Source organism: Seriola aureovittata, chromosome 5, assembly GCF_021018895.1.
Source record: "Seriola aureovittata isolate HTS-2021-v1 ecotype China chromosome 5, ASM2101889v1, whole genome shotgun sequence".
Classification (NCBI taxonomy): Eukaryota; Metazoa; Chordata; class Actinopteri; order Carangiformes; family Carangidae; genus Seriola; species Seriola aureovittata.
In genome coordinates, this window is record NC_079368.1 from 18,279,993 (window position 1) to 18,298,319 (window position 18,327).

At 42.5% G+C, this 18,327-nt stretch overlaps 1 protein-coding gene across 4 annotated transcripts in view; it reads left to right on the top strand.

Moving 5' to 3' along the window:
* The window catches only part of kank1a (KN motif and ankyrin repeat domains 1a), a 56,708-nt gene that overhangs the window by 28,096 nt on the left and 10,285 nt on the right, over positions 1-18,327 (top strand). For 3 of the 4 annotated variants that reach the window (XM_056376217.1, XM_056376216.1, XM_056376218.1), the window contains exons 2-3: positions 3,566-3,695; positions 14,417-17,077. In XM_056376217.1, coding sequence (XP_056232192.1) covers positions 3,659-3,695; positions 14,417-17,077 — 2,698 coding nt within the window. In that variant the 5' untranslated portion in view covers positions 3,566-3,658. Of the gene's footprint in view, positions 1-602; positions 647-3,565; positions 3,696-14,416; positions 17,078-18,327 lie in introns of those variants that run through there. The other variant, XM_056376219.1, reaches the window with a different exon arrangement.

Sequence of the window (18,327 nt, forward strand, 5' to 3'; positions counted from 1 at the left end):
AGTAGTAAAAAAAATGAGTAAAAATGTGCAGCTTGTTGATCATGAACTGAGAGAAAAGAATTGAAAAAGCCCACAAGAGTCCTTTAAAACCCCGGCAGGAGAGGAGGGCTCTTTTTTTTTTTTTTCTTTTTTTTCTTGGATTCTGAAAATACAGACGCAGCGAGGCACCGTGAGCTGCAGGTCAACTAGATCAAACTCTAAAGGTTCCACACAGTTTGCTTTCATGCATTGAACTCATCTCATCCGGCTCATAGATCATTAACATTACCGTCATCATTTTTAAAAATGGCTTTTATGAAATACAAACGATAATGGCTGTGAATGTAAAACTTCAAATATTACAGCCGACCACTAATTTTGATGGACCAGCTTTATTTTGATATCTCCTCCTGTGCTAGCTTCTATGACGCTCTCAAAGCCAGTGATGGACAATGTGCCCAACCTTCATCTGTCAGCTTCTTAAAGAACTCGGTGGATAAGTGATGACGATGATGATTATGATGATGATGATGATGATAGTCATGACAAGGAAGGACATAATCTGAGTTAAGTTTTCCTCTCTGTTGGTTTATCTGAGGATTTCCTGCTCCCTCCTGCAGGTTTGCGTTCTGGCAGCCCATGGAGCAGGACGCTTGGGAGATGTTTGGTCAGTCTGATGTTCTTAGTCTCTTTGCATGAAGTTTGCAACATGTTTTAAAACTGTCGAAGCTGCATTTGGATGTGACGGGAGAGCCGGCATGACTCACTTTGTCTGTGTCCAGCTCATTCCTTTCATCTTTTCTGCACACTTATTGTTGTTACCAATAACAGGAAGTGTCAATTCAATCAATAACAATAACAGTCTGGACTAGAAACATCAAAATGCTGTCCACTGTATTGGCTCTGTAGGAATTCTACACAACAGTTTAACTAGTTTACAATTGTAATTGCGTTGTGTGCAACAAATCTGCAACTAACAGGAGGTTAAACCTTTACGTCTTACTGTCGGAATCAGCTTATTCAGCTAAAAGCATAATTGAAATGTAAGGTTGTAAACAGTGTTGTCAACAGGGGCTGTTGACTCTAAATACAGCTTTTCGGGGCCCTAATATTCGCATCATGATTGATACATCTGTGTGCTTCCTATAATCATATTTGCTGTTTTAGCTATATTTACCATTGCTGAGCTCATTAGTAACTTCAATGTATGTGTTAGGTGTTAAAATGAAACTTCCCATAAGTATAAATTGTTTCCAACTGATTCTTTCTCTTATTTTGGTCGATCTACATTCACTCTGTCGTCCTCTTCCTGTTCTCTAAAGCAGCAGACACAAATGAACCTAATTAGCACACGTAAAATGCACTTTTGAGGCGTTCACATCGAAATGAATATTGTAGTAATTTGTTGTCGCTGATTTAAATCGTGGGGGGCAGCAGCTCAGTCGAGGAGGAGGGGCTTCAGACTTTCCAGAAACATGGACGTGGTTTATTTGGGTGCTGGAACAGTTCGGTGCTCTCTCCTCTCTGTGTCAGGTCTATATCAGTCCCTCAGGAGGACGGACAGTCAGGATTTAGACACATCAGCCTAATGACATAGCCGCGCTTCTTTATTTGGATGCGAACTGTAAACAAGGCTCTGCATGTGCTGCAGATGAGTGAAAGGTCGTCTGCAAAAGAAACTATTGAGAGACTGACCTTTCAGACGTCCCCTCCGACTCGCTGTGTGTATCAGAAGACTGTTATTGATCTGCAGTTGTGCTATTCTGACAACAGGTAGATGTTGATGAACCACTTCTAGTTCCTTGTTGTATTAGACAGCTGTGGGCATTGAAGATTAATGAGCAAAACTACTTTTAATGTTCTTTTGTGCATCAAACTGATGAAAAACCTAGATTTATCAGTTTTGTCCCTGGATTTGCCAAAAACACACAAACATACATCATCTTATCAATGTACAGTTTGTTTGGAATATTAACTATATCATAATAGATGTAGTATTTTAGTTAGTGTGGGAAAATCTCTTTTTATTTTATTGATTTCCCTTAAAAAAACAACAATACGGTAAAGACAAAAAAGTAAATTAAATACCTGCTGACTATGCGACTAATTGCCTTTTTAATTAAACAGAAACCTGTAGACAAGTTAAACAATAGTGATCGCACAGAAGATTGTGTTTTTGAAATCTGTGTTTTCGCCAGTATTTTTGTTGTATACATTTTCTTAAACCTGGTTTTTAAACAGTCGGGATCAACACTGTTTATTCCCAAAAGATGAAAATAAACAGCCCTGGATTGTTGATATTACAGCACTTACATATTCCTGATATACTGACTTTAAGTTCAGTTATTCCCAAACTTGTACCCTAGGGGGAGGGGGGTAACTACTGCAGTTTTCAAGATATGAGGAAAACTTAAATAGCAGGTAAAAAAATAAAAATAAATAAAGGAATTAAACGTGAAATAATAGGTGTAGGTCTAATAGTAATTGCAGAAATGAACACGTAAAAGTAATTCATCAACTAAAAAGTTAAGATGGTTTCTAAAAGTAATGGATACATTCTTAAAATAAAGTAACTAAAAGTAAAAGATAAATGGTTGGAATAGAGGCTGTTAAGTAACAGATAAACAGTTGAAACACAATCTATTTTTGATTTATATTATTAGCAGTGCTCGTTAACATCCAGTTTAAAATCAGTTCAAATGAACGTGTTTGGGAACATGTCAGGCGGTGTGGATGAACATCAGACCACAGAAAGTTAGGAATCGCTGTTTTAGTGAACAAGAGTAAATTAGACAGATCAGTAACCTGCTATAAGGGAGCAGGTAAATATGGCTTGACGTCCTCGGCCTATTGACTTGAATCTATCAGAACCAAACCTCGTCTGCATCTCTGCCCCTTCAGATGCTTCTAACAGATCAGTGGTTTCTCTGTGTGACACATGAAGTCGATTTTTTTCCCCCTCACATTGCCTCCTCTTTTTTTTTTATTTATTTATTTTTTTTATGAGAAGAGAGAGAGAATAGCTCTTTTGTTTCTGCTCATAATATATCCATTGATAATGACCAGAACCGTGCACACAGGAACCTCTATGTTCATAAATGTCAGACGCAAACACGCACACCTGTGAAGAAGCAGAGGCCGGCGCCGCCGACCACGTTAAGAGCGGCTGTTGTGTAACGGGACTTAAAACACATGTTGGATGGAGACCTGACATGCACACTCAGTCAGTGTTTCTCTGTTTAGGTTCAAAAACATGAGCAAAAATAATACTCTGTCAATGGGTCGTGTTGCTGTGACAACCTTTGTTTCAAAGTTTTGTTTGTAATTTCTTGGTGTTTTTAATGTTTGTACCTGTGATGATGCTTTATTTTTGGATAATAATGATGATGTTTAGTGTTGGTATAATAATTGCTCAGTTAATAAACAATGAATTGGCATGAATTTTATTTTATCGTTACTGAAAATAATCATTAGTTGCAGCCCTGTTGATGATGTATGAGCTCTGATATAAAGAGCTTTCTGTAATCGCTGACTCTCATCACTAACTTGACATGTGAGTAAATGTTTCCTTTGTGTTTTGTCTCAGCTTGCAGGTTGCATGGTAATCTGGACTTGATGCATGGCAGTTGCATGACTGCAGTAGGTCTTGTTCTGGGACTGAGAGCACACAGCTGCAGCCATGGCTCAAACCATGCACGTGAATGGCAACGGCCCAGGTAACAAAACCCCTTTGTTGCATTATTATTTTCCTGCTTCCATTTATTTTTAATTGTGATTTTGCGTGCTTTTCTTAATGCAGTAGCATGTTTTTTTCTTTCTTTTTTTAATGTTTGATGTGTCTTGTGTGAATTTGCATTTTGAAGATCTTATATTTACCTTGTTTCCAATCTCATACTGTGATGATATTGTAGTCAGTGGGTCGGAGGTGGGCAAAGTCAGTTTTCCCATGGCGCATTGTTAGTAAATGCATCCCTACATGTCAAGTGCCTCATGGCTGCATCATGAACAGTATGTGCTCATCCCTGCTAAATAAAACTCAGCCTGACAGGGACACAATGGGGCTAAGTGTGGATGAGGTGTCCAGTTTCAGGTTTATTAAACTGGTTATTATTTACAATTTTCTTGTGGTTGTTCATTTGGAACACATGATATACCAGTCTACAGAAAGTCAGCAGATTAGTTGTATATTTCAAAATGAATTATTCTTTTTAATGAATATCATCAGCAGAAATTAATTCAAATACTAAAAAAGATTTTTTTTTTTTAAATATCTAAAGCACATTTTCATCTGTGCTTGTTACCATAGTTTTCTCATATAGTTGCAGGAATGTTAAACATTAGGTGGTGGTGTGGGAGAGAAAGAAAAAATGTCCAAACTAAGTTGCTCCTTAAAGTTGTTCCTCTCGCGCTTCTAAAACACACTGAGCTCTTGCGTTCACACGGACGCACATGTAGAGAAGATTTCCACGCCTCGGTGTGAAATAAACGCTGTCAGCTCTGAACACACACCTGCAGACGGCTCACATTCCTGGGACGACTAACAGGAGAGAGTGAAGCTTCTTGCTCCCAAAATCCCTCCAGGAATGCACAGGAAAGCAGGACGCTTGCACACAAGCCGCTGTCAGCGTCAGTCTGCTACGAGTGCGTGCACGACTCTGAAGCAAATCCAAATTTTCTTGAGGTATGGTCTCAAAGGTTGAGACCCAACAAAGGGTGTTTTATTGTCAGTTTTTACAGAATGTGAAAAAAAAAAAAAAAGAAAAGCGGAGGAATGCTACGCTAACAGCGCTAACCTCCTCCCCCCTCACGCTGTATAAATAGCTCCTCTGCAGAGTTGGCAGTTAACATACCAAAGTGGTCACCTGCTGCACAGAAAGAATTTCAGGAATATGGTGATATTCAACCTTTAGTGTGGGAATGCACCAGGACAGAACCCAGTGCTGGGTATTGGATATGTTCTATTCTAAATAATTAATTGATCGGGTAGTTTGGCCATTGAGACGACCCGGTCATCCCTTTGTCTGAATCTGTGATGTTGGTCTGTTGTGTTTTAAAGTGTCCGGCTCTGTTACACTTTACTAAAGGGGGAAATCTAGTGACAAAAGGGGTAAGTTGTCAACACTGCCAGTGGTGTAGTTTAGTCACTCACTCAATCAGTCAGCGACATTCAAGGTTATGGCTGGACGCTGATGCGGTATCTCTTCAGCAAAGGAAATGTAATTTTAAAAGGCATAAAACAAGGAGAGCCCAAATGCTGTAAGCTGAGGGTTTTGTTGTGTAACAACTGTATTTCTACTCTTTATTATTAGAGTATCTGCTTCAGTTTTTTTGTTTTTGAGTCATGCACTCTTCATATTCGGCGACGCGATTGTGCTCCAAGTGATTAAACACATTGGTGGTGTTACCTTTGGTCGCTATCCATGTTGCATTCACTACTGTCCGGCAGTTGCGACTGATAAGACCCAGTCAGGAAGCGAAGAGGGTGTCTGCGTCCACCTTTATAAAAGTCTCAGTTTCTGCTCGTCCAGACCCAAAATTTTTAAACTAACAGAGGTCCAGTGGCGATTAAACATTAGGTGTTTTTTAAGGGGATAGTTTGTGAAGGCGCGCATTGAAGATAGGATTAACCAACATGGAAAAGATTGAGTCTAATTGTCTTTTTCTGTTCATTTCCAAGCGGTACTACTGCTAATATTGGGGGGGGGGGTTCTCTATTTTTATTCATGCTGATTTAGACATTGTTACAGAGATAATTATAGGTGGTCTGAGCCTCCACACAAGACAATAATATTGCATCTTTATTTTCAAGCCAGGAAGACCCTTCTCAGATGAAATAACTGCCAAATGTGGGCTGTGGGACGCCTCCACAAAGCATCAAGCACATTTTTCAGATAAAACCTCAGCTGATCTCAATTTCACTTGAGTAACAGCCGCTACATTCAGTTTGCCTACAGTAAATTATATAGAAATACTATTCCAAAAACATTTTCTCAATGTGGTCTGTAAAACATTTGTGCTGTAAAACAACGTTCTGAACAGTATTGATGTTGACGGTTACTAATGATCACAATCTTCAAAGTGAATCTTGCGTGTGATGTTTTATTTGGTGCCAGATTAACATTTCTTTTTGGTGCTTTATGTTAAAAAAAACATAACATCAAATCCATTGTCCCTGAGAGGGGACCCTGAGTGAAAGTCTAAAATTAAAAACCCTGCAGAGGCTGAGTCATGGCTCAGGGCAGACCATCGTGGCGTTGGCCTGGTCTGAATACCACCAGTCTGCTGTGGACAGAAAACCCAGGGGCTGATTTGTTGACCCCCCCCTGCAGCTCATTCAAACCCACTGAAGTGGTTCGGTGTCTGCAGCAGGGACAGACCCAGCTAGCACTTAAAATACCCCATGGTACTGTTCACTCACTCTCCTATTATGTGTGTGTGTGTGTGTGTGTGTGTGTGTGTGTGTGTGTGTGTGTGTGTGTGTGTGTTTCTGTTTCTGTAAGTGCTGTGAGGTTAGAGTAATGTGTGCCAAAGGGGGCACGGTGCTGTGTTTTTGTAAACTGAACAGTGTAATTGTTGACGGCTCCGGACTCTTACTGTCGTTATGCAACAATGGGTGATGAATTAATGTAGTTCTGGTTTGTTTAAGTGTGACTGTATCTCATTGTGCAGATATCAGGCCCATTGTCAGGATGTGAAATGTGTCTCTGCTGCAGCTGAGTCAAACAGTGCGAGGGTGTGCACATGTGCATTAGTGACACTGCAGATTATACAGAGGAAGAACACAAATTACTCCGCTGTAGTAAAGCAGTTTATTGTAGAAAATTAAAACTGGTCATTAGGAAAATCAGAGATGACCTGCACAGTGGTGTACTTCAGTCAGTGGCTGGACAATGTGAAATAATTAGAAACTGATCCCAAAGACAAAGATAAATAATATGATTTAACCAGATTGGTTGATCGCAGCCATTCTGTTAATTGCACTCAAAGGAGCTATTTGGTAAGTGAACAGCTGTTAATGCTAACATTAGCTATGTAACAACAGCAAAACTTACGGTCTAGAAGAAACGCTGTGAGTTCAGCATCGAACTTCATTCCTTTACTCACCAACGGCTGTCTCCAGTGACGGAAGGAGATACCAATGTTAACTCTTATTTCTATCACTTCTTTTTGTTTACTGAAGTTAGCATGCTAACCAGCTAGCCAGCTAACCGGCCTGTCACATATCACTTTCTAATTGCAACTCTGCCCTGAAGACGCAATGCTGCTTAGAGGACGTATTATAAAGACAATGATGGGCGAAGCTACCGTGAAGTAATAAATAATAGCCCCATTAATAAAAAAGACGAGCTTTTTGTGGGGATGTTGGCGTCAGACTTCAAAAGGAGCGAGGCACTCAAAAATCATGTTTTGTACTGTTGGTGGAAAGGAACTTCTGCATCTGCTGTTTATAACACAATGTAGAGCAAAAACAGGACAAGGTAATCTGAACTGCAGCAGCTGAGATCGAATTATTTTGTTTTATTTATATTACTTTGTCAAACTACTGTCTCCAAGGTTACCGGTCACACCATTTGAAACATCCAGAGAAAAACAACCACACAATTTTATGAAACCAAAACAGAGTATTAGCTTCCAGACTCTGACAGTGCAGAACATTTCCTATTTAATCATCAGTTTTCGAATGTTCTCTTCACTACAAATAAACCTGTCTGCACCGTCACAGCGTCTGTGACTGATTGTTTTCCTTGCCCATCTATGAGAAAGGCCCGAGGTGGGCAAAGTTTTTCAAACTGCTTCAGTGTTTGCAGAGGAAGCCCAAACATTTCCTCCGGTCTGCATCATCATGTACAGAGTTAAGTTGTTGAATTTGGCAGCAGCGCCTGGCACAGCCGTGTGAGTTTCTAGAAGAAGCTCATACATCACAGCTCCGTCTGTCCGGCCTCTGCTCACTGGGAAAAGGGCAGGAATGTGCAGCTTTAATGTACTTATTGTTTCTTGTTTTGTTTCCTGTATTTTTTTTATTTTTTTTTTGTGGACGGATGTGTCTCGCTGCTCGTTACGTGGAGCTGCTGCAGTTTGAGGCGTTGATCAAACGTTGGCTCTACTTTTTCTTGTGAGTAATTAGGCGCTTACAGCTCGCAGGCAGAGCCAGGAAATACCAGGCTGGTTGTATGAGAAAAGGACCTCTCTGTGTGTGTGTGTGTGTGTGTGTGTGTGTGTGTGTGTGTGTGTGTGTGTGTGTGTGTGTGTGGGGCCACTAGAGTCCCCTCCACCCAGGCACTTGCATCATGCTTTGCTCTCAAAGTTTGAGCACTTCTCTGTATTATTCCAGCTGCAGCTGTGTGAATGAGACCAGCGAGGTTTAGTTTTTCACTGTTTTCATGCTGATGAGTTTTCCGTCAGAAAAGTGGAAATAAGGATAAAAACAAAGTGTTTTGGGGCGTTTGCAAGCATAGTTCATGTCATCTGGTCTGAACACTTCAGTGCTGTTACGTCTTGTTTGTAGAAGCTACAGTTTCATACTTTTGAGAATGCGCACGCTTCACTGCAAATCCATCAGAATCAAAAACACTTGGCACGGCTCGTCTTTCCAGCTGTCTTCCTGCGTTCATTAGCTGAAAATGTCTGGTGGATACAGCAGGGTGCACAGGAGAGGAGCTGTGAGGCGTGTGGTAGCAAGTCCAGGTCTTTCTGGCTAGCTGCTAATAACTGTTCTGAATCCAGACATGCAGCAGAGTGCGCGTGGCTCAGACTGGAGCTCAGACCTGCAGAGTATTGTACGCCCTGTAGTTGGATCAGATCTGCTCTCTCAGTCTGATTTGACTGATTGTTGGGCCGCCAAAGGCTCCAGAGCAACTTGAAGATGTTCTTTCATATGGTGTTTTGCTGATGCCTGGTGGTAACGATGATCCAAAACCTTCATTATTAGACCGCTGTCTTTCAGCTTGTGGCCTTCATCAGGGTCATGAAGACCACAAGCCGAAATGCCTTGCTGGAGTTTTGACCTCCTTAGTCTTCTTTTCTTTCTCTATGCACCTTTGGAAGTAGGTAAAGTTTTGGCAGAAAGCATTGCGATGGCCCAAAACCTCCCACAGGTGTTCAGCTGGGCTAAGATCTGGTGACCATGAAGGTCCTAACCATGCTCAGAAAACTATTCAGTGACCCCCTGATGAGTTCTGTGTGGAAGCTCCTGTATTTGTTATGTTTCTTCACTCTTTTATTCCAAGTTTTTATCACTTTTTTTGTACAAACAGGAAACTTTTATTTCATAATTTAGTTTATTTGCTCCTGCACATCTAAAAAAGATGCTGGTAGAGCAGAGAACAAATCCTCATATTCACCACTGATCATTCTGTTATTCCTCTATTTTATTTTTCTGATAAATAGATTCATTACTTATTTATCTATAAAACATCAGGAAATACAGAAAAATGCCCTTCGCAAATCCATTGAGCCTAAGTTGATCTCTTCTAACTGCTTTTTATCTCCAAAAGTCCAAAATATCCAATTTACAACGATTAAAAAGGAAAGTAGCTATAACCAACCAGCAAAGTTTTTGTGATAAATAACTTAAATGATTAACTGATTTTTAAAAATGACATTTTATGGTATGTTGATGAACTGAAGGATTCAAGAAGCTGGGAGTAGAACGTGTTCCTCCCCCAAAAATTATATCTTGCATCTCATCTCATTAGAAAAAAAGAATAACCTGGTGTGTGGTGAGTCTATATTTCTATAATCAAAAAACTATGTAATATCCGGTTTATACACTGATTGATTGTCGGTACATTATAAGATTTGAAATCAGATCACTGATGTTTGACAGATAAGCCGAGCTATGATTAAGTGAGAAGTAAAACTTAATGCATTAGTGAGATCAAACCCAGATATTTTTATTCTCTGGTTGGAAGACAAACAACTGGCAGACAGATTTAGACCAGTAGCCTAATTTATTCTGTCTGTGAGGGTGCTCTGGATGTTAAAAGGCTTTTGTCAGCTCTAAATATAAACTTTTAACAGAGCCAGTGCAAAATAAGCCAAGCCCTGCCTGTGTGTTTTTCCTCACAGATTTAACATCAAGGCCCGAATTGGCCTTCAGAGCAATATTTTAAGAGCAAACACAAGGAGAGAGAGAAGTAACTGAAAGGATGTTGGAGGAAAAAAATATACAAAAAGCAAACAGGCACGTCTTTAATGCTAAAGTGCAGAGAAGACCTGAAGTTTGGATGTGCTGTTTAATGCAGAACACGCGTCTGTTAAACTGGAAATGATTAAAACGGTGTCAGGTCAGTGTGTGGGTGAATCTGGCTCCAAAGGGAAGAGTGAGTAATTAGACTGCGGCTTCTTCCGATATCGGTGTGTTTGACTTAATTTAAAGAACAACTGTGTTCCTGCAGCACATGGTTTCTCTTAGAGCCTCTGGCCTGGAGATCAGCTGTTAAAGACGCTTTGCGAGGAGCTTGTGGAATTTTAACGGCCACATTTTCTTTTCAACCGCTGCAGAGTTTTATACAGAATATGCTGTTGGATTTAATGCACAGCTTAATGTTTTGGTAATTAAACTGAAATATTTTAATATCCCAGCTGAGAGAAGTGAAGCAGGGCTGTGTGCCAAGCTCTGAATGCTATTTTTAAGTTGTTGACTTGGCACTTGCGTCATGTTTAGGACAGTAATTAAAACTCTCGTGACCAAAAAAGGTCATTTTTTCTTTGTGCTGTGCTACATCAGGTTTTGAAGGAGTTCAACAATGACATCTGGACACTGTTCAATACGTTTGTAGCAATGTTTGGATAAACAAAGTAAACGATGATCAATGAGTCACACTGTTGCACCGAGTCACATGTTCGATGTCCGAACACACACGCATTGTAGTTTATCTTGACTCAGTCCAACACACACAGTCCTGCTGCCCAAATACTCATTAGAGAACCAAATGTGGATTAATCCACCGCTGAAAATAGTCCCCAAACAAATCCACTATTTCCTCCTGTTTGAGTAACATTTGCTCAAAACTACAGCATTCAGTGGGAATCAATACGTTTGGGGCTGAGACCGTCAGACATGGAAGAGAAGTCAAAAAAAGTATTTAGAGACAAACTAACCGGTTGTTTTTTAATAAGATTGGTTGACAATAGAAAAAAATTATAAAATATAATCATCTGTATCCAGTAAATAGAGAAAAATAAAGCATCTTTATCCAAAAAAAACAAAACTGAAGAGTAACTTTAGTTGAAGAATAACAATCATTACGCCACAAACTTTACCATCTTTTCTCTGATGGTCCATGATGTTCATGGCAGAACAAAAGTTAGACACTACATTTAGTAATTTTATAACATTATTTCAACTCATCACTTCTCTTTATGCAAAAGGAAGAAGAAGAAAGCCAAAGACAGGAAGAGAGCTGAGCTGCAGCTCAGGTCCGATGAGTAGAAACAGCTTGTCAGTTTCTATATACAGCCCAAGAAATCAAAAGTAGGACTGGGCCGAAATTCGATAATATTGAATATCGCAATATTTCCCGCCGTATGCGATAGTTTTCATAATATCGAGGCGAAAAAACAGCAATGATTTAATGAACTAAATGTATTGTAAACTAAACAGAACATGGTCCACTTCAGCCTCTAAAGCTGTAAGGGAGAGGGATCCTGCTATTGAAGCTCACATTTTTCTACCCTTCAGTCTGCAGAGGTACATGAGTCTTTACTTTTATCTAGGTGGAGGTCTTTTTTAAAAGTTCCTTAAATACTATCAGGGCTTCGTCATACTGGTGGAGCTCAATTTGGTAAAAGGTATTTGGGAAAGTTTCAGGGTTATCGCTTCATCTCCAAAAAATGCCTCATTTGTTGGTTGTGCCCACAGTCTAACTTTAGACCGGGATGATTGTACAAGGGGAAGAAGAAGAGAACTTTTTAAAAAAAAATCTGCTCAAAAACATGTTTTACAGTCCCCTGGCCTCGACAGTGATTACAGGAGTCAGAGAGAAAAGGCTGCAGATTGTGGCTGAGTCAGTGTTGTGTAATCCCTGTCAAATCGACAATGTAACAGCTGTAGATAACTGGGGCAGACTCCCGGGCTCTCGCCAGTGTCGCTGTTGGCTCCCCCCGTCACTGGAGCGTGACCCCTTCGGTTGTACCGTGCCCATGAGGTCATCGCTCAGCTGTTGGGGGTCCCTGCGGTACCAGAGGGCTGCCTGTCACTCCTCTGTGAGAGTGACAAGGCCGCTCAGCGCTCAGGAACCCGTGCCAGAGGAGGGGGGGTAGTCCTCCAAACAAGACTGTGACTGTGCTGCCTCACAGGGATTATTTATACCAGGAAAAAGAACAAAAAAAAAAACAAAAACAGGATGTAACTTTTTTTTTTAAGACAGTGCAGAAGAAAGAAAACAGAGTCAGCACACATGAAAGTTGAAATGAACTTTTAGCTAGTAATACATGCAACTAACACATTTTCTGCACATTATTTAATTTGGTAAATTGTTGTTTTTCATATGAATTGTCAGAAAATAGTGAAAAATGCCCTTAATTTTTGTTTATTATCATAATTAACGAAAAAAAGCAGCAAATCTGGACCCAGTGAGTATTTGGCACTTTTGTGTATTTTCTATCGATCGTCTAATCCATTGATCAACTTAAAAATTCTGCTCTAATTTCGTAAAACAGCAGTTCTCGTAACTAGAGGTGAAGCAATTGGTTGAACGACAGGAAATTCACTGCAGTTTTGATCGTTTAAGTCATTTCTCATGTAAAAATCTAAATCATTTGCTAGTTTCAGCATCTCAAATGTGTGAATTTGGTTTAATGTTTACTGTAAATGGAGTCAAGTTGAATGTCTTTGTGTTTTGAACCATCGGTTTGACAACTCGAAAGCAGTTTGAAGATGTTTTACAGATTAAAATTGGGGAAAAAAATGTATAAAATCATCAATAAAATGATGAAAAACTTGCTAGTTTGAAGCATTACTTGCTATAAAAGGTGAGATTACTTCTGAAACAGGTCAGCTGTATCCAGAGATTTATTTACACATGGACCCGCTTTGAATTATAGCTGTGAAAGTTGGAATTGAAGGTGTACACTGCAAAAGGTGGATCAAAGTATAAACCAGAGTATAAAAGTTTGACATGCACAGCAGAGAAGCGATTTGTCTTGAGAACAGGCTGTTATTGTCGTGAGTTCACCTCCCCTCAGCTGAATAACAGGACTCTTATTTGGGTAGGGAAGCGCCCGGCTCAGAGCCTCACGGGATTGGAGGAAGCAGCTGTCCAATAGTGCGCCAGAGCAGAGCTGTGCTTGGTTTACACCAATAGTGGGATTTTTTTTTTTTTTTCCCCTTATGGAGAGAGGATTGAGAAAGAGTGCACAGTGAGGAGAAACAGCAGTTCAGCCTGATCTCAGTACAGTATATCCTGTCCTCTAAAACTGCCGGCACAGACAGACAGAAAGAGAGAGAGTGGAGGGAGAGAGAGAGAGGAGGGAGTGAAGAAGAAAATGGAGAAAGTGCTGTTGGTCTGAGGTGAGTGAAGCTTTAACAACAAGGTGCTGAGGTTTTAGAAGCAGGCTTTAGCCCTTGTTAATTCCCTCCTGTGTTTGAGCTGAATGGAGAGGATTGACGGGAGAAGCTGGGCGGACTGGGAAGGAAGAGCCGGGCTGTTTATTTCCAGCCTGTGTTTGCTTTAGTTGGGGAGAGTTCCAGGCATACCAAGAACAAGACGCTGTATTTAGCCAACACAGTGCGACTGTAGTGGAGCCTCCTAATCTCTGCTCACTGACAGAGGGCATTTTTTAGCTGGACCTTTGGAGTTTGGTCTCAAGATTAAAGTAGATTTGATTGATCTGTTCAAAGTGTAGAAACTCTAAATTCACTGTAGCTTTTTTTTTCTCATAATTTCTGTCTGTCACTTGTCTGATGCTGACATGAGGGATGGATTTTGGACTAGAAAATATTGACATTGTCTTTTTTCCTGTCTCACTGACCCTGTTGGCTCATCTCTTAGCCAACATTTGTAAACAATAGACTGTTTATCTGCAACAAGCTTTGCACTTCCACACTGGTTTCCACATACCCCCCCCCCCCCCCCCCCCCCCCAGCGACATTATACACGTACAACCAACATTTGTTTTTAATTTTTGAAGGTTTTTTTTTTTTTTATGTCACTTTCTAATTGTTGTTTTGCGTCATACAGTTGGATCTCACATAGTTTTGGGCTGACTTAAACCACCCCTTGCCAAAATGATTACCACTCATGCTTTTCCTGCAGAGATGTCAGAAACCCGAGACACGTTTGTACTTGCACTGTCAAATTAGGGTGATTGTAAGCGGCCGAGGAAACTCTTAACACTTTAGCTGACACTCGTTTCTGTTTCATTTGTCGACCCGCAGTAAATATGCAGATGTTTTTTGGTCTTAACTAAAACGTTGTTGTGGTCTGTGTTTCAGAAAGAGGACAAAGATGCCCAAGCACAGAAGACGACAAGGACTCTGTGGCCCCCTACTATGTTGAGACTCCTTACGGTTATCAGTTAGACCTGGACTTCCTCAAGTATGTCGACGACATTGAGAGGGGCAACACCATCAAGAAGCTGAGTATCCAGAGGAAGCCCAAAGTGGCCAAATCCTTGGCAGTGCCTCGGGGCAGCACCGGCGGGGGCAGCACTCAGGCTGAATGGACCTCCACGGACTCCTTGTCTTCCTCCAACAGCGACGACAAGCAGTCCCCGGTCTTCTTCACCTCCAGGCCCCAGGTCGCTGCGCCGCTGACCCCCACCCTCTCCAAGGCGACCTGTGAAGTCCCCCTGCAACAATCCTACTCCATTGTTGCAGAGCAGAAACAGCTCCTGCCCCCTCCCTCGCCCAGGTTTGCCCCTCGTCACAACCCCCAAGTGGAGAAGACCCTCATGGAGACGCGTCGACGGCTGGAACAGGAGCGTCTGCTCCTGCAGCCGCTCAGCGAGCCCCCAGTGCCTCGCCGCCGGCTCGCCAGCTTCAGCGGCATGGGCTCCACCAGCTCGCTGTCCTCTTACTCGGGGTCTATGGCCCCGAGCCAGATCTCTCCCGGCGCCCATCAGCCTCTCCCCATCAACGGCCACCTCCCTAATGGAGAGTATAACCCCTACTACCCACCATCCATGGGCAGCTCCATCCGCCACAGCCCAATGAGCTCCGGCATGGCCACGCCTGTCACTAACGTCAGCCCGCTACACCTTCAGCAAATCCGGGAGCAGATGGTGGTGGCCCTCAAGAGGCTGAAAGAGTTAGAGGAGCAGGTGAAAACCATTCCTATCTTACAGGTTAAGATTGCTGTTCTACAGGAAGAGAAAAGACAATTGGCTGCTCAGTCCAAAAATCAAGGTCCCGGAGGTTTTCGTAAGCGCTCCTACAGTGTAGGCAGCGTTGACCAAATGGAGAACCCGGGCCCCATCCAAAAGGAACCAGAGTTGCACATCATGGAGCCTGAAGCCCAGGAACAGAGCGCTCAGCGGCTGGAGGAGTTCAGACGTCTGGCTGCTGAGGTCCAAGCTCTGGAGAAGACCACCCAGGACAATAATCTAAACGAGCTTCAGCCTCACAGCCTCACTCAAAACCAGGCCCACCAAAAGTCCATCGGCATAGTTACTGATGAAAACATGAACAACCTTCCTGTCCGTCAGAGAAAGCTGACAAATGATCTCTGTTTCCGGGATGCAGGAGTAGTGACGGAGCGGCAGGAAGTGCGCAGTGCTGCGGTCGGCGTGACCGAGGCCATGCTGGGCATGACCAGTGAAGCTGAGAAAGAGATCGAGCTCCAGCAGCAGACCATCGAAGCTCTGAAAGAGAAGATCTACCGCCTGGAGGTGCAGCTGAAAGAAACCACCCACCAGATGGAGATGGGAAAGCTAAAACTGGAGCTCCAAGCAGCTGGTGGGTCAAACAAGAAGAAAGCGGACAAAGGTGTGATGGCCAGGCCGGAGATGTACAACGCCTGCGTGGAGGCCAAAGTCCAGATGCGCAGCCACGGAGTGGGTGACCATCTGGAGTTCAGCCATGTTGGCACAGCTAAAACTATACAAACCCACAGTGTAGGAATGTCCTGTCAACCCAGTGTTGCCAGCATTGCCACCGGCCCGGAGATCCCTATGGACCGGTGGGTGGTGCATGAGCGCGTGGAGACGGCTGACCAGTGTGTGGGGAGGCGGGTGGAGACGTGTCACCAGCAGGTCGGCGTAGAGCTGAATGTTTGTGAGGTGGGAGTTAACACAGAGGAGTCGGTGGACAGCCTGGCTCTCTGCAAACCCATGACAGAGTTGAGCAAAGAGAGCAGGACGGTCGGCTGTGGAGATTGTTCAGTCGACGTGATCGTCAGTCCCGTCAAGGCGCTGGTGTCGCAGGGAACTGACCCAGATCCTGTGATGAAGGTGGACGCTGGCGTTATGGCTGCTCCTGACTCAGCAACTCAGCAGACCAATACTGAGACAGAGGTTTCAAACAAGTCCACCAACACAAGGACCGCTGTCCTAACGGACTCGTTCACTGAGATGGTGTTGATCACTTGTGATAAACAGACCAACACGGCGGTGACGGAAATGAGGACGGTCGCCGCTGGGGAGGGACTCGTCAAAGACGTTCACTCGACGGCAAAGACGCGTTCGATTGCTGTTGGAACCACCACAGATGTGGAGTCGTTCCTCGGCAAATCAAGCTCAACCAAAACCAAAGAATGTGGCGTTGGGCCAGTTAGCGTCCACGAGAACTTCTTGGTTGGCTTAAAAACCAGAAACATAGCATGCGGCCCCTCCCAGCCGGCTGAACCTGTCACAAGCAGCAGCAGCAAGGAGACTGCGGAGGTTAAAACGGAGCCTGCACCACCGCAACCTGAGGCCCAGGGGGGCGTCGGACTGGACCATTACATCGAGAGGGTGCAGAAGCTGCTGCAGGAGCAACAGATGCTGCTCGCAGAGAACTACAGCGAGCTGGCCGAAGCTTTCGGTCAGCCCCAGTCCCAGTTTGGATCCATCAACAGTCAGCTGGTCAGCACTCTCTCCTCCATCAACTCCGTCATGAAGTACGGAAGCGTGGAGGACATCCTCAAGCTGCAGGCAGACTCTGTGGCCTCCGACAAAGGTGAGACGTTCAGCACATGCAGCATTGAGAACACCGTTCACTGGTTCACAGTGTTGCAAAAGCAGAGTTCTTGTGATAACCGGTTGGAAAGTCATGCCAGGTAATCAAAGCATAGTTTCAAGGGTGGACAACAGAAAATGTACACACAGACACACACAGGTACACACAAGTACACATATCTCTCTTATCTTTCTTAAATGAAATTACTGATCTCCATCAACTTAGAGCCTGAGGAGCGTTCAAATACGGTACAGTTTGATTTCTGTTTTAGGATTTAGTAGAAACAATAAGCTAAAAAACTTAAGGATTGCAAGAGAAATTATTTAGTTATAGTAATTACAAATCAGATGTTATGATGATGTTTTTCAGTGCACACTGTCTGCGGAGATTGAGCAATTACTCCTGGGTAAATTACCTCAAGAAAGCTGAATTCATCAGTGATTTTCCTTTTATTATAGTTATTTTATTTTAAAAATATGTTTATTATGTTTTGATACCGTAGTACAAACTTACAAAAGGATAATAAGGAGAAAAAATAAATCAGTAAATGGGGAAAAAAGCAGACAAACACACACAGAACATATGACAACAATTGCCAGAGTCACAAATTAAGTACAAAGTAGTGTTTCTTTTAAAATGAACAAAAGTATTCATACACATACAATTTAAATACACAGCACAGTGTGAGTCCAGCTACCACATCCATAAAATTCATTAAAGTTATTTGTTTATTTATTTTATGTATAAAGTTTTATATGTGTGTGTTTACTTTTGTGGGATGTAGGGACATTGAAATTTTGTTAAATTCCCTTGGAAAAGTCATTAAAGTAATGAAATAATAACCATTGTATTTTAATTGTATGAAATGTAAAACAAAGTAATTTCATTTGAGCAGGGTTGTTTCAGAGGACGATAAAACAGCTGTAGCAATGACACACACAGATGTGGTTTGAACGCCAGCGCAGTTTCTGCTGCACTGTTCACACCAGGTCCACACAGAGTCCTGATGGGATCGGACAGGCCAGAGTTATCTCTGACCCCGAAAAATGCAGCGGGGGCTTTGGATGTGAACCAACAATGAGCTCATTTCTTTTCGGGAGCCAGTAACGTCGCACAAATCGGCCACTTGTTGTTTTTGCGGACCGCCCTGCCTTCACTAACACCTCACTGTTGATGCTGATTCATGGCTCCCTCCGAGTTACATAACCTGCATTCATGCTGGCTGGCACATGAATGCAGGGCGAGTGTGT